The sequence below is a fragment of the Enhydra lutris genome, unplaced genomic scaffold (assembly GCF_002288905.1).
Source record: "Enhydra lutris kenyoni isolate GAN:26980312 unplaced genomic scaffold, ASM228890v2 scaffoldscaffold12, whole genome shotgun sequence".
In the NCBI taxonomy this organism is placed as follows: domain Eukaryota; kingdom Metazoa; phylum Chordata; class Mammalia; order Carnivora; family Mustelidae; genus Enhydra; species Enhydra lutris.
This window is the reverse complement of record NW_019154096.1, coordinates 23206984-23223644: the sequence shown is the minus strand read 5'-3', so window position 1 is coordinate 23223644 and position 16661 is coordinate 23206984. Positions and strand designations below refer to the sequence as shown.

The 16661-nt window shown below is 37.3% G+C and overlaps 1 protein-coding gene across 1 annotated transcript in view; it reads right to left on the bottom strand.

Annotated features, from left to right (window-relative positions):
* LOC111144966 (tet methylcytosine dioxygenase 1) overlaps nucleotides 1–16661 on the bottom strand; it is a 123673-nt gene that overhangs the window by 10809 nt on the left and 96203 nt on the right. Inside the window, exons 6-8 of the mRNA XM_022499600.1 lie at nucleotides 12297–12508; nucleotides 6478–6628; nucleotides 1846–1935 (exon numbers count right to left, since the gene is read on the bottom strand). Of these exons, the coding sequence (XP_022355308.1) occupies nucleotides 1846–1935; nucleotides 6478–6628; nucleotides 12297–12508 (453 nt within the window). The remainder of the gene's footprint in view (nucleotides 1–1845; nucleotides 1936–6477; nucleotides 6629–12296; nucleotides 12509–16661) is intronic.

Here is a 16661-nt window from a genome sequence, read left to right as displayed (position 1 = left end):
TTACATACTTATGTTCATAAGTCAATACAGAAATTGAATTTATAACTCTCTTTAAAACCAAAGGTTAGCAATTAACAGAGTGCATGTTATTCATGATAACAGAAATAAAGATCTAAGAAATCTAGATTTCTGGTTATGTTTAAAATAAAAAGATCATTAACACTAATTTTCTACTTGTGATGACTGCATACATATATGTCTTCCAAAACGACTGCCGCAATGAGGTTAGGTAATATTTCAATCCGTTTACAAAGTAAGGATTATGTTGTGTATGTTGTGGTAACACTTAAGATCTCTTAAAAATTTCTGAGTTTATGATATGGTACTGTAAATCATGCTCCCCATGCTGTGCGACAGATGGCCAAATATTATTTATCTTATGGCTGGGGGATTGTACCCCCAATGATCATCTCCTCATTTCCTACACCCCTCATTTATTTTCTTGATGATGTCCTTTGAAGCACAAAAATTTAGAAATTTTGACAATCTAGTTTTTCCTTATTTTTAGTTTTGGATGGCCTAGTGCTGGTATATACAAAAAACAATGACTTTGCATATTGATCTTATATCCTGAAACCCTGCTAAACTTATTTATTAGCAGTAATACTGAGTGTGTGTGTATGTGTATCCCTCAGTAGTTTCCACACATAGGATCATACCATTGGCTAGTAGAGATCATTTTATCTCCTTTTCGACTCTGAATTTGTTCAACTTGTTCTTATTTATTTATTTGATGGGGGGGGCGGGGATACAAGCAGGGGGAGTGGAAGAGGGAGAAGCAGGCTTCCTGCAGGGCAGGGAGCCCCATGTGAGGCTTGATCCTGCATTGTTATGTGGGATCCTGCAGGGATCATGACCTGAGCCAAAGGCGGATGCCCAATGGCAGACACTCAACAACTGAGCCCCCCAGACACCCCTCTTCAACTTGTTTTTAACAGAATCTCTTGCAAAATGTTAAAAGAAATGGCAAGTAGATACTGTCTTGTTCCAGATATTAAGCAAAAAATTTTTTAGTCCTTTTTTGGTAATTATGATATTATCCGTGGATTTTTGTAGATATCCTTTATTAGGCCAAGGCAATTCTTTTCTATTGCTGTTTTGTTAACTACTTTTATCATGAAGGTGTTGGATTTTGTCAAATGTGTTCTATCTCTAGGGAGAACATGTGGTTTTTGTCATCTGTTCTATTAATGTAGTTAGTATACTACACTGATTTTCTTGCATTGAACCAATCATGCATTCCTGTTTTAGAAATTATATTTCTAGAATTAATCAATTCTGTTACTCTGCAGTTTTAATTCAATTGTCATAACAGGAAGTCTTTTAAAAACAGGCTAGATAATTTTTTTACTCTTTAAAAAAAATATTTTTAAAGTAATATCGACACCCAACACTGGCCTGAAAGTCATGACTCTGAGGTCAAGAGTCACATGCTCTACCCACTAGCCAGCCAGGCACATCCAGGCTGGCCCACTTTTTTTTGTTTGTTTGTTTTTGTTTTTTTAAGATTTTATTTATTTATTTGACAGAGAGAGAGAGATCACAGGTAGGCAGAGGCAGGCAGAGAGGCAGGCAGGGGCGGGGGGAAGCAGGCTCCCCACCGAGCAGAGAGCCCGATGCGGGGCCTGATCCCAGGACCCCGGGACCATAACCCGAGCCAAAGGCAGAGGCTTTAACCCACTGAGCCACCCAGGCGCCCCCAGGCTAGACCATTTTTTAAGCTGTTCTGTAAAAATAGATATACACTCAAGTTCAAATCTGAAGCTTTCCTATGAACAATGATGTGGCTTATATAGAAATTTCAACCATATTTAAGAGCACTGCATACACGGTCCCCAAACATACCTGGTTTTGATAAGCAACGGGAGCATACTGCTTATAAATTGGAGCTAATCGTGTAGCCAAACTCTGTAAATTATCTTCAAGGTTTTTCTCCTACAGGAAAAGACAGCCCATGAAAGTTGCTTCATAATGACATGAGTCTTAGGTATGAAAACGAATCATCAATCATTGCCGATGTGCAGTTGACGTTAAGACTCATACTTACCCTAGTAAAAGAGCTATCACAGAAAATCACATGGGTTGTTTCTTAAAAAACCTGAACTACTGGTCATTGTTATGCTTTAATTTAGTTTTTGAAATTCAAGTTCTATGTTACAAGTAGTTAGAAATCTAAATGGTGTTAGAGGAAAAGTGCTCACGTTGCTAAAGAGAAGAACCCACCCCACATTGTATTTATTCAGTTGTACTGGGCACTTGGAGTAAATCAAGACAGGGTTCCTAGTGGCAAGAGGAGACGCTGAAAAACTCTGACACAGTGCAACAAGTCTGTATAACGAAAGTTTCTATAACAATAAACATAAGGCGCAATACTACGCATCAGGTCCTGTGCTGACAGCTTCAAATATCGGTAAGTGGGCAACTGGTTGTCTAAAACTAATGGCTTCTTTTTCTCGTTATAATGGCCACAAACTGAGGAAGACACAGTGGGACACCATGAAAAGAGACTGGATTGCTAATGATAGTAGAAACATGTAAGACCTTTTTTCCCAAGGAGAACAGGCATGACAAATGTCTCTATTCAAAATGTCACTGAGGTTTCAGGTCAGGTCATGATCTCAAGGTTGTGAGTTTGAGCCCCACGTTGGGATCCAATCCTGGAGCTAAGAAAGTTTGATACTCTCCCCTACCCTGCTCATGCTCTCTGTTTCCTTCTCTAAACTAGATAAATAAAATCTTAAAAGAAAAATCATTGAAGATAGTATAACATATGCAGCAGATAAGGTAGGCTTCGGAAACAATAGTTGAAAGACCACTGTGATAATTTTTGAGAGAGGACTGTATCCTAAATCAAATTGAGAAATGATCAGTCACATCTAAAGGAAGACTATCGAAGGGGAATTGAGAGTAAGGATGAAGGGATGAAGGAGAGATTTAAGATAAGTTCCACAGTTCTGCTTTATTTGAGATTTAGTGGATGTCAAGAACATAAGTAAGACCTTGATGTGGATGAGTTCACTTCTAATATGCATCACATTATTAATAAAACCAAAGCCACACACAGTGTAGACATAGGAAGTTAATCCTTGAGTGCACTTAACAAACCCCAATTTGGGCAACTGTAAAGGATCAGTGATAACCCTTTTGGTTTCTTAATAATTTAGGTTGATGCTTGCATTGAAAAAGAAATTTATGTATATCAAGTCCATATACAGATTACTGGGTTCCTTTTATCTGTTTTATGTATTTGCTTAATACAGTTTCATATAGTCAAGAAACACTTCCTGGCTATACTCACCCATTAATTATTTCATTTATTTGAGGAAAAGTTACAATTGTGATTTAAGTACCTACTGAAAAGATTTTGATTATGTTTTCTTTTGTCTTTTTTTTTTTTAAGATTATTTATTTATTTATTTGACAGACAGAGGCCCCAAGTAGGCAGAGAGGCAGGCAGAGACAGAGAGAGAGGGAAGCAGGCTCCCTGCTGAGCAGAGAGCCCCATGCGGGGCTCGATCCCAGGACCCTGGGATCATGACCTGAGCCGAAGGCAGAGGCTTTAACCCACTGAGCCACCCAGCCGCCCCTTGATTATGTTTTCTAATACCTGAAATATTTAGGTGAATAGGTAATTGTGTTTCACTGCTAGGAGATTATGAACCATCTGGTATCAGAAGTCAGACTAAGTAATTGGTCATCATGAAATAGCTCATTTACAGTATAGAAATATTGAAATACAGTAGGCACATAGAAAAAAATCAAATAAAGCTTGTATAGCTGAGCACTGGTATCATCTTACAAATTTAAGTCTCATTAATGTAAAAATTTTGATTTTTTAATTGTTTCATTAGAACAAATGTGTGTGTCAGATATAGAGGTTTCTTCTTATCAGATATCAACCCACTGGGGCTTAAGCCTACATTCCTCTGCTTTTCTCCTCCTATACCTGATGCCTAGGACTGTCATATATCCACATCTGGACCACAAATCAAACAAGTATTAGATTCTTCTCTTTTTTCTTATTTAAGACTTATTTATTTGAGAGAGATAGAGAACATGAATGCGGGGGAAGAGGCAGAAGAGAGACTTTTCCAGCAGACTCCCCACTGAGTGTGGAGCGCAACATGCGGTTCAGTCTCGAGACCCATGAGATCATGACCTGAGCCGAAACTAAGAGTCCAACACTCTACCTACTGAGCCACCCAGGTGTCCCCAGATTCTTATTACTGACCTGACATTCCCACTTGGATTTTATAGAAATCTCTCATCTAGTGGCTCCAAAACGAACCTATAATCTGCCCTTTCGAAACTGGGTTCTATTTCCATGTACCTTACCTTGAGCAATGTCACTACCATCTAGTAATCATCTAGTAATTAAAAACCTGTCCAGACTAACCACTGCTCACACTTTCCTCTGTCACAACCAAGTCACAATTATCTCTTCACTCAACTATTCTTAAGGCTAGCTCATCTTGCTAAACACACTTTTCACCACCTCCAAACCATTATTCAAAGAGCAACCAGAGAGATCTCTTTCAAAGACAAGTGTAATTGTATCACTTTCATTAAAACCCTTCAATGATCTTCCAAAATGTTTGACATCCCATACAAGGCCAGTGTTTTCACCTTACTCTCCCTTGCCTGCTCTGAGCTTCATACTGGCCTTCTGTCAGTTTCTGTAATGAGAAATGCTTCTTTTTATTATGTTATAAGCACTATATAGATGTTATTCAATATTCAAAATCATCAACAAAAACTGATCTAATACTTAGTAATTATGTAACATTCTGTTGTAGAATAAAAATTTAACAGTCACGTCAATATTACTAATATATTTATATACTGGTAGTTTTATCGTATAATATATGGAAAGAAAACTTAACTGACTAATTTTAATTTTAAGGGAGAAGGACATCACATTATTAGGCGTTCTTATGGTTGAACATAGTAGCACCTTTCCATGATTAGGTGTTTTATATGTCCTTTACTAAACTTTTAAAGTCTTCTTCCTAAAGGTCTCACATACTTTTTTTTTTTTTTTTTTTTTTTTTTAAATGTAAGCTCCATGCCCAACGTGGGGCTTGAACTCATGGCCCTGAGATCAAGAGTCACACAATCTACTGACTGAGACAGTCAGGCGCCCCTAACATACTTATTAGATTTCTCCCAAGGCCCTTGATCAGCAAATCATAGTTCTTTCTGGAATCATTTCCTTGCTTAATTATAGTAGATGAGAACTCAAGAACATGCTAAATAATTCTGATTATCTCTGTAAAGGGATCATTATTAATTCTGAGTTTCTTGAGAGACGTTATATTCATTGTATTATAGAAATGGATTCATTCCTGTTTTATTTGTGTTTCCTATTTATCTTGCAGTCTAACGATTTTTAAAAATCCTCTCAGATTTTCTTCTTTTTAAAGATTTTTTTCCCCCACAACTACTTCAAAATGTAAAAATTCTATTTCTATTAATCTAAAAAATCTTAAAAATACACTTTCAAATATATGTTTTTCTGATGACACCTAGAGCAGTGTTTTCCAAGCTGTGGGTCATGACTCATTCATGGGCCAAGAAATCAGTTTAGTAGGTAACAACTAACATTTAAAAGAAGAAAAATGAAATTTTATAAAAAATTTTATAGTGAATCATAGTGAACCTCAGCAATAACTAGATTGAATATTAATTTTAAATATTTTAATGTCTTCTTTTGCATAGAAGATGAAGTATTATCTTCTGATATTTTATTTGAACTATTTGCTTGCATATACCTATTGTATAGCAGTTTATAATATAAAATGTTTTTTATTCTTGGTCACAGCTCAAAGTTTGAAAAACACTGATCTTAGTATCTAAATTCTCCCCACTCCAAACAAAGAATAAAACATTACCACACTTAGTTCCTATAGGTGCCCCACCCCCTCCCAGTGCCTACCCACCCTTGAGTTGATAAGAGTATGGAATTATACTTATCGGTTGTTATTTTAATTAAAAAAATGTAAGTACTCAACTTATTTAAACTTAACAGTAAGGTTGACTAATTTCTTTGCTCACCATGGCCTCGTGTCCCGGACAGATTGGTTCCGGTTTCATATATCTTCTTTCTGGATTACGTCCTTTAGTAATTCTTTCATAGTAGTTCTGTGGGTAGTAAACTTTCTGAGTCTTTGAAATGTTGGCAAATGGCTTTATTTATTTTTCCTACTTTGGCTGGGTATAAAATTCTAGGTTCTTTTAACAATGACTTTCTTGGGGGTTAGGGGAGAGGAGGAGGGAACCAGGGACAGTTGGAATTTGGGTTGGTAGTTAAAGACTTTACCTAATTTATTGAGAATTTTAAACTACTTACTTATATAGAGAGTCTTAGGTTTTTTACGCTATTTTAAAATATCTCATTGTTTTACTATTTAGAAAATATTTTAAGGAATGTACTTATAAATTCATTGTGTAATTGAAAAGTAAAAAAAGGACACTTACGTGTAAGGGAGAGCTTGGATCAATTCTAAATCTTCTAGGGCTTGGGCTTCTACCAAATTTACATCCATTGAAATACATACTCCATGAACAGCCAAAAGAGAATGAAGCTCCACAGGTCTCTGGATCAATTCCTTGACATGTACAGGTACGACTGTAGGATGAGAATTGCAAGGGGATGAACTGACAAAGCGAGGCCAATACCTCGGACAGAACATTTCCGATTCCTGTGACTTTAGAAGTATAGATGACCAATGAACTGATTTTAACATATCTATTTTGTTACTTATTTTATCGTAAGTAGTGTCAGCAACACAAAGCCAACTGCCCTTGATATAAGCAAGTTTTTAACTAAAATGTTCGTTCAAGATTGTAAATCCAAAGAAACAGCAATAAACTATACAGAAATACCCACAGCCCTATTTGACTTGGATATGCCTGAGAGGAAATAAACAGTCTGCATTTTACTTTATCTTATTAAGAGAGAATCTTCAAAAAAAAAAAAAAAGCAATGAGAGAATCTTAAAATAGGCTCCACGCTCACTGCAGAGCCTGACCTGGGGCTTGATCTCAAGACCCTGAGGTCATGATCAGAGCTGAAAACGAAAACATGAGTCAGCCGCTTAACCAATTGAGCCACCCAGGTGCCCCAAAGAGTCTGCGTTTTATATCCTGGATGTGTGTCCCTATTAGAAATGAAAATGAGATTATCTCGTTATGTCTTTGGACTTCAACTCCATCACTTAAAAACTGATACTGATACAGGGGCGCCTGGGTGGCTCAGTGGGTTAAAGCCTCTGCCTTCGGCTCGGGTCATGATCCCAGGGTCCTGGGATCAAGCCCCACATCAGCCTCTCTGCTCAGCAGGGAGCCTGCTTCCCCCACCCCTCTGCTTGCCTCTCTGCCTACTTGCGATCTCTCTGTCAAATGGATGAATAAAATCTTAAAAAAAAAAAAAAGTCAAGTAAATACCTGATACTAAGATAACATTGACTATGAAAAGAAAAATGAATAATACATTTATGTCATTAAAATGATACATGGGCTGGGGCACCTGCGTGGCTCAGTGGGTTAAGCCTCTGCCTTCAGCTCAGGTCATGATCTCAGGGTCTTGGGATCCAGCCCCACATCAGGCTCTCTGCTCAGCGGGGAGCCTGCTTCCTCCTCTCTCTGCCTGCCTCTCTGCCTACTTGTGATCTGTCAAGTAAATAAATAAAATCTTAAAAAAAAACGTTTAAAATAAAATAAAATAAAATGATACATGGGAAGAAAATTGTAGTTTAAATAATAGCTGATAGTTATTCAAACAATGAAATACATAGGAAATGTACAGGATTGTGAGACCTAAAAGTGCTTTTGCAGAATATCTGAAATAGTCAACATCACCGATAATAGGACAAATGAACTGAAAATAGGTCTTAATGTTATGGACAAAACGCAGTCTACCACTAATTTCTCAATTGAATTTAATTAGAAAGAAACAATCAGACAAACAAAAACTGAGCAATGGTCCATAAAATTAGGCCTTCAAAAAAGTCAATGCATGTCAAAGCCCAGGAGCCTGGGTGGCTCAGTTAGTTAAGCATCTGACTCTTGGGGCACCTGGGTGGCTCAGTGGGTTAAGCCGCTGCCTTCGGCTCAGGTCATGATCTCAGGGTCCTGGGATCGGTCCCGCATCAGGCTCTCTGCTCGGCAGGGAGCCTGCTTCCCTCTCTCTCTCTCTCTGCCTGCCTCTCTGTCTACTTGTGATCTCTGTCTGTCAAATAAACAAATAAAATCTAAAACAAAAACAAAAAAAAATAGCTTAAAAAAAAAAAAAGCATCTGACTCTTGATTTCTGCTGGGTCGAGATCTCAGTGCTCCGTGGGGAGTTGAGATTCTCTCCCTGTGCCCCTCCCCATGCTCTCTCAAATAAATAAAAACACCTTAAAACATCTTAAAAAAAAAAATCAGTGCCAAGAAAGACCAGGCAAGAGATAAGAAACAATCAAGAGACCATCCAAGCAGGGGGAGCGCATAGGGAGAGAGAAGCAGACTCCCCACTGAGCAGGGAGCCCAATGCAGGGCTTGGTCCCAGGACCCTAGGACCATGACCTGGGCAGAAGGCAGACATTTAACTGACTAAGCCACCAGGTGCCCCTGTAAAGTACATAACTGGAAAATATTCAGATAGATTAGATAATAGCATTTTAACAAATTTGGTTATTTTGATAATTTGCTGGTGTTATATAAATGAATGTCCTCATTCTTAGAATATACCATCTGAAGTATTATTTACAGGAAAAAGGCATAAAGCCTGCAACTACCTAACAATCCAGAGTGAAAAAGCTTTTAAAAATTGACAATAATATATGTTTGTGTGTATGTGTGGCTTTGTGTATAAATGCAAATGTTACAAACTTAATGACGATGAAATCTATGAGAGGTATAATAGTGTTCACTGAAGGATTCTTGCATATATTCTGTCAGTAAGAATATTTATTAATTTTATTTATTTCTTAACTAGGCTCCACACCCAGTATGGGACTTGAACTCACAACCCTGAGATCAGGAGTCACATGCTCTACTGATTGATGAGCCAGTCTGGAACCCTTGCAAGAATCTTTAAAAACAAAAACAAAAACAAAAAGATATGCTGGAGGCATGCCATGACTGGTTCAGTCAGTAGAGCAAAAGACTTTTATTTTGGGGTCATGAGACTAAACCCCACATTGGGTATAGAGATTACTTAAAAATTAAAAAGGTATGGGGGCGCCTGGGTGGCTCAGTGGGTTAAGCCTCTGCCTTCAGCTCAGGTCATGGTCTCAGGGTCCTGGGATCAAGCCCCTCATCTGGCTCTCTGCTCAGCAGGGAGCATGCTTCCCCCACCCCCGCCTGCCTTTCTGCCTACTTGTATCTCTCTCTCTGTCAAATAAATAAATAAATAAATAGGTATGCTAGATCTACATTGAGTGAAACAGAATAAAACTCATGTTGTTGGATTCTTGGGAAGATTAAATTAGACTATATATATATATATATATATCCTTCAAAGCAGAGCCTTCATACAAGAGTTATTATGGTAACTGTGAATCTACATACAAAAGAATTAGCAGACATTAAAAATAGTTTGTATATTACTAGCATTGTAAAGATAAGGAGAGTGTAATGAAATCATGACATAAGCATAAAGGAATTATTCTAAAGGTATGCAAATTAATTTTGTGTGGTGATCAGAGAGGGGACAATATATATTATGTTTATATTTTATATATATGATGATATTTGTTTTTAAAGATTTTTAATTTTTCTAGCAAAGATTTTATTTATTTATTTATCTATTTATTTATTTTAGAAAGAGAGAGAGAGACACACACACAGATAGAGAGCAAGCATGAGCAGGGGAAGGGGTAGAGGGAGGAGAGAATCTCAAGCAAGGCCCATGTTCCGTGTGGAGCCCAATGCAGGGCTTGATCTCATGACCTGACCTGGAAGAGTCGGACGCTTAACCTACTGAGCAACCCAAGCACCCAAAAAGATTTTTATGTTTTCAGTAATCTCTACATTATCTCTATATTGACCACGTGGCTTGAACTCAGAACCCGAGATCAAGAGTTGCACACTCCACCAACTGAGCCAGCCAGGCACCCCAGTATATATGAGATTTCTTTTAAAAAAGAAAGACACGTATGAAGAAAACACCACAAAACAATCCTGAAGGACACAAAAGCAAACCTGAACAAATGGAAAGAAAAACCATGTTATGGGATAGGAAGATTCAATATCATAGTAAGTTAATTTAATGAAATCTCATTAAAAATGTCATTGGAGGGGCACCTGTGTGGCTCAGTTGTTAAGCGTCTGCCTTCGGCTCAGGTTGTGATCCTGGGGTCCTGGGATTGAGCCCCACATTGGGCTCCCTGCTTGGTGGGGAGCCTGCTTCTCCCTTTCCCACTGCTTGTGTTCCCTCTCTCGCTGTGTCTGTCAAATAAATAAAATCTTAAAAAAAAAAAATGTCACTGGATCCATCTTAAACTAGACAAATTCATTTTAAAGATTATATGGAAGCATAAACAGAAAAGAATACTAGAAAGCTTTGAAAAAGAGAGAGTAAGGTGAGCTATTCCTACCAAAATGAAAATATATTATACAACCTCTATAATTAAAAAAAATGTGGTACTAGTACATGAAAAGCCAGGACACTGATATAAATTTCAAATACAAGAGAGGACTCCATCTCATATATAATTTTGATTTACATTAAAGTGGCATTTCAAAACAAGGGGAAAGAAATGCTCTCTTGTTTTTGTTTTTTTTAAGATTTTATTTATTTGACAGACAAAGATCACAAATAGGCAGAGAGGCAGGCAGAGAGAGAGAGGAGGAAGCAGGCTCCCCGCTGAGTGGAGAGCCGGATGTGGGGCTCGATCCCAGGACCCCGGGATCATGACCTGAGCTGAAGGCAGAGGCTTCAACCCACTGAGCCACCCAGGTGCCCAGAAATGCTCTCTTGTTAAGTGGTGTTTTCGTAAATGGAAAAAAGGACAGAAATAGATCTCCTCCTCCCACTATTAACTAGCATAAATTTTAAATTCATCATAGATTCATGTTTTAAAAATTTACAATTTCAACAAGGACTAAAAGAAAACATGGGTGAATTACTGTATACCTTTAAAGAGAGAAAAATGTTCTTAAATACCAGTTAATATTCAGACACAAAAGAATAAATAGATTATGATTAATTTCACTAAAAAGGAAAAGGGATGGGGCACCTGGCTGGCTCAGTTGCTGGAGAATGTGCCTCTTCGTTTTGGGATTGTAAATCTGAGCCCCAAGGGTGTGGAGATTAAAAAGTAATAAAAATGGAAAACTTCTGCAAAAGATAACATAGCAGAAGTAAAAAGACAAATATCAAACTGGCAAAAATGTTTAGACATTATACAGCAAAGTGTGAAGAGCTCCAATACATAAAAGCAGCAGCAATCCTTTAGAAACAAGGGCTAGAATAATGAATAGGCAACTGAGCTGTAAGTACCCCCACCTCAAAAGGCAATCTTAACCACTCATTCCTAACATGAAAAATGCCACTTATCACCTACTAAAAAGGCAAAACCTCAAGTTTGACATCATATTCCCAGCAAGATGGTAGGAAAACAGATATGCTCTTACATTGCTGAGAATATGGTATAATTCTCTATGGAAGAGCTTTTCCTTTCTGGAAAAATTCCTCTCTTCCAGACCCTGGGTGAGTGGGACCAGGCATCAAAGAGGGAAGCAGAAAAAGAATACTCTCTAAGGGTACCTGGTTGGCTCAGTCAGAGGAGCCCCGTAACTCTTGATCTCAGGGTCTGGTCTGGGGGTGGTGAGCTTGAGTGCCATGCTGGATGTAGAGATTACTAGTAGATAGATAGACAGACAGATAGATAGACTGACCCTACGATGGTTTCAACTCACTATGCAACCAAGTCTTGCTTTTTAAAATATATGCTCATTCTTCAGTTTCAGAATGCCTGAAATTCTGTAATATGCATAATTGGCAGTTAATGAATATTTTTTTAAAAGATTTTTATTTATTTATTTATTTATTTGTCAGAGAGAGAGAGAGAGAGCTAGAGCGAGAGTGCGAGTGAGTGCACAAGCAGGCAGAGGCAGAGAAGCAGGCTCCCTGCCGAGCACGGAGCCCGATGCGGGACTCTGGGATCCCAGGACCTGGGATCATGACCTGAGCCAAAGGCAGCGGCTTAACTGACTGAGCCATCCAGGCATCCTGGTAGTTCATGAACAATTTCATATTGTACGACAGAGGTCTGAATGGGAAAGCAGTACAAAACAGATTTGATTACTTTTCATTGAGCGTGCATCTTCGGTCTGTGGGATGACCATTGTATGACTTTAGGTTTTCCGTAAGCTCCGTGTACAATCTGTCTGCCATGGGCAGAGGAATGCCGTCCCATACCATAATGAGAACCACCATCACAGCTGTTTGACAGTGATGGCCCGTACGTTGCCGGACCAAACAAAGAACTTTCTCTTCATCGCTGCCTCTTCTTAAAACCTGGAAAAGCAGAATGCATTTATTTATAGAAAACAAGAAACCTACAGTTGAGTGCAATGGATATTGTTTTGAAAGCTCTGTGTCATTGCATTTTAGGTCTTTAACACGACTATTTCTGAAAGGGTTGAAGCCTCTATGACATTCAGTTTTCTGACTAGCTGCGTCCACACAACTCATCCGAGTATCCCAGCTTACTTGACTAAACAAACAACAGGCAGAACAGAAGTCTGTGGTATGGTAGTTATTTGTAAAAGTAGAACAAAGCTGTTTGTGTTTTATTTCACTGTTGATACAGTATTGCAAAACAGACAACACAGGATATCCTAGAAAAGAGCCTAACTGTTCTGCTCTTCCACAAATGCCACAACGGGACAAATCCAGCTACATGCAAATAACCAAGGACTCCCAATTTAAAAAATCAACTTCGGCCTGAAATTTAGCATTTGCACAAAGTTATGGATCTTTGCCTTGGGTGAATGGCTTTATTATACAGAATAATTAATATACAGAGCAATGTTCCTGCAATTTCTGTGATTTTTTCCCATGCTACCACAAGGATTTAACATACCCGTATTATCATAAGATTAAGGTGGTTCAGTTGACATGGTAAATGCAAAATACAACAATTAATTTTGAGTAAGTGATTGATTTATCTTACACCACATCATACCCACGGGGTGCTAAAAAGGCCTCAAAAGTACTTAATATTGCCCGGTGGTCCCAATGCGTACAAAAAGAATTACATAAAAATGTTGACAAGACATAAAACCAACCAATTCTGGTTAAAACTCCCTCCACAGATCACAAATTTACAGAGCAAAGATACTGACCACATTAATCAGTACATAATCAGTAAATGATAAAGGTGCCCACCCCTATGACCAAAATGGAGCAGCCAACAGCATAATTAAGATTCCATTTTTGTTGCTATAATAATATTACATAAACTTGAGATGAAACTTCTTAAGATGTTAGTTACCCAATATCACTTTCTTCTGTCACTCCAGATGGTTAACAATCATTGCTACCAAGGCATCCCTTGAGTAGAGTTGGCTTTAGGACCTTCCCCCTAAACACAATTATTTATATTAAAATTTTTTTCTATATTTATATGTCCTTTTACAGCCAAATAAGAACACATTTGCTTTCAAATAAGCTCAAATACAAAATGATATATATTGTACCAAACAAAATTTTTCTAGATACTTTACAAGTTATTGAACAAAGAACAAAGTTACATTGATTGGGTTTTTGTACGGGAAATGCTGAAATGCTGCTTAATACGTATCTGTGCTTTCCCCAGATTTTCCAAATATCCTTTAGTGAACATCAGAGAATTAAGCATAATGGGCCTTAAATTCAGATCAAAGTTCGATAAGCACCTTGGGTATTGCCTTGGTATGGATATTTGTGGCCACCCAAAATCAATATAATAAATCCTGAATCCCAATTGTGATGGTATTAGGAAGTAGGGCCTTTGGGAGATAATTAAGTCATAAGGGGGAAGCTCTCATTAGTGAGGTTAGTGTTCATATCAAATAGACACCACAGAACTCCCTAATGCCTTTAAACATGTGAAAACACAAAGAGAAGAGGGCCCTCACCCAACCATGCTGGCACCCTGATCTGAGACTTCCAAACTCCAGAACTGTGAGAAATAAATTTCTGTTGTATAGAAGCCATTCAGTCTGGTATTTTCTCATAGCAGTCTAAATGGAGGAAGACAAGTGTTAAACCTGTGTAAGACCTATGAAAACTATAAAAACATTAAAAGAAATTAAAGATGACCTAAATAAATGGACAGAAGTACCATGTTCATGGAATAGACACTATTATCATGTCAATTTTCCCCAAATGGATTCTTAGATTTGACATAAGCCCAATCAAAATCCTATCAAAGTTCATTTTGCTGTGGGTGGAAGTTGACAAACTTGTGCCCAAGTATATATGGAAATGAAGATGAAAAGCCAAGAAAATGAACAAAGGCAAAGTAATTTATGAGATCATCACTATCTATTGTAAAGCTATAGTAATTATAGTTTAGTATTGGTGCAATGACAGAAAAATAGATCAATAGAATAAAAAGAGTGCAGGAGATGCATATATATATAGCCATCAGACTTATGACAAAGTTGACATTGCAATAAAAGTAGTCTTTTCAGTGAATGATACTAGGTAGATATCCATATGGGAAAAATATGAATGGTCACCCCTACTTCACATAAGTAGCTTGAGTTATATTGTTGATCTAAATATGAAAGTTAAAACAATAAGTTTTGGGAAAGAAACATCTTCATCACCTTGAGGCAGGTAAAACCATTTTAGAATAAATTATCAAATTTAATAATTAAAAAGGAAAAAGTTAAGAAGTTGGATTATAGGGGTAACTAGCTGGCTCAGTTGGTAGAGATGAGACTCTTCATCTCGGGTAGAAGTTTGAGCCTCATGTTAGTTGAAGAGATTACTTAAAACTAAAATATTAAAAAAAAAAAAAACCCTGGATTACATTATGATTAAGAACCTCTGTTCATCAAAAACATTAAATACCAATAGATTAAAAAGCTATAAAGGCAAGCAATACAGTGGGAGAAATATTGGCAATACGCATAATTGGCAAAATATTTTTACCCAAAATACATAAAGAAATTTCTGCAAGTGAGTAATAAAACACAAAGGAAAACTGGCCAAAAAAAAAAAAAAAAAAAAATCAAATAGGCTCAACACAAGAGAATATCAAACAGATGATGAACATGTGAAGTATGTTCCACATTTCTAGTCATGTAACAAAGTAAAAAAATTTTCAAGCACTACATATGCTGGTGGGATTCTAAAATTGTGCAATTGCTATAGAAAACAGTTTGGAAGTTCCTCAAAAAATGAAAAACAGAACTGCCATGTGATCCAACAATTCCACTTCTGAGTATACATCCAAAAGAGTTGGAAGCAAGGGCTCAAACAGGGATTTGCGCATGCATGTTCATAGCAGCACTATTCACAGTAGCCAAGGGCTGGAAATAACTCAAATGTCCATTGACAGATGAATGGATAAACAAAATGTGGCATATATGTATAATGGAATATTACTCACACTTAAGGAAGGAAATCCTGTTACATCCTACAACATGGGTCAACCATAAAGAGAAAATGTTATGTGAAGTAAGCCAGTCACACACAAAAAAGGGAAAATCTGTAGGATTCTAGTTACAGAACTACTCAAAAGTAGTCAAATTCATAAAACATAAAAGTGGAATGGTGGTTACCAGTGGCTGTGGTGATGGGGAAATGGAGAGTTATTTAATGGGTATAAAGTTTCAGATTTGCAAGATGAAGAAGCTCTGGGGTTCTATTTCACAGCAATGTGAACATATATAACACTACAGAACTGTAGACTTTATATTAGAAAAAGATGAAAGAGGTCTTAAAAAAAAAAAAAAAAGAGGCACAACACTACACACCACGCAGAATGTCTAAAATGACAAGGAAAATGTGGAGCACTCGTAAGAATGTGGAGCAACTGGGAACACTTCCTCGTGACTCACGGGAATGTAAGAAGAGATAAGCACTTTGGAAAGCTGCGTGTTCCTATCAACCAAAGCTATGGAGATGCACACCTGCCTTCCCCCGTAATCCGGCAATTCCACTTCTAGGTATATATCATACAAAAAAATGTATTCTTCTATTTCCCAAAGATGACAACAATATTCATAATTATCTCAAACTGGAAACAATTCCAATGTCAATCACCAGAAGAATAAATCCATACATTTTAACTGCTTATGATAACAGAACAATAAGAGTGAGAATGAGCTACGACACACAACATGAATTTATCTTACAATTCTAATGCTTGATGAAAGAAGACAAGACAAAAGAATAATTACTTTAAGACTATTTATATAAAGTCAGGCAAGATTAATCCATAATATCAGAAGACAGGAGAGTGGTTACTTTTAGGGGGTAGCAGGTCAGGGGGAAAAGAATGCTCCTGAACTGCTAGTAATATCAGATGTTGGTCACACAACAGTGCTCAATTAGAAAAATTCTGTGACTTAAGGTTTCTACAGTCTTCTGCTGTATAAGTCTTCTGCTTATTGACTATATATATATATATATATATATATATATATATATATAAAAATTATGTAAGTATAAA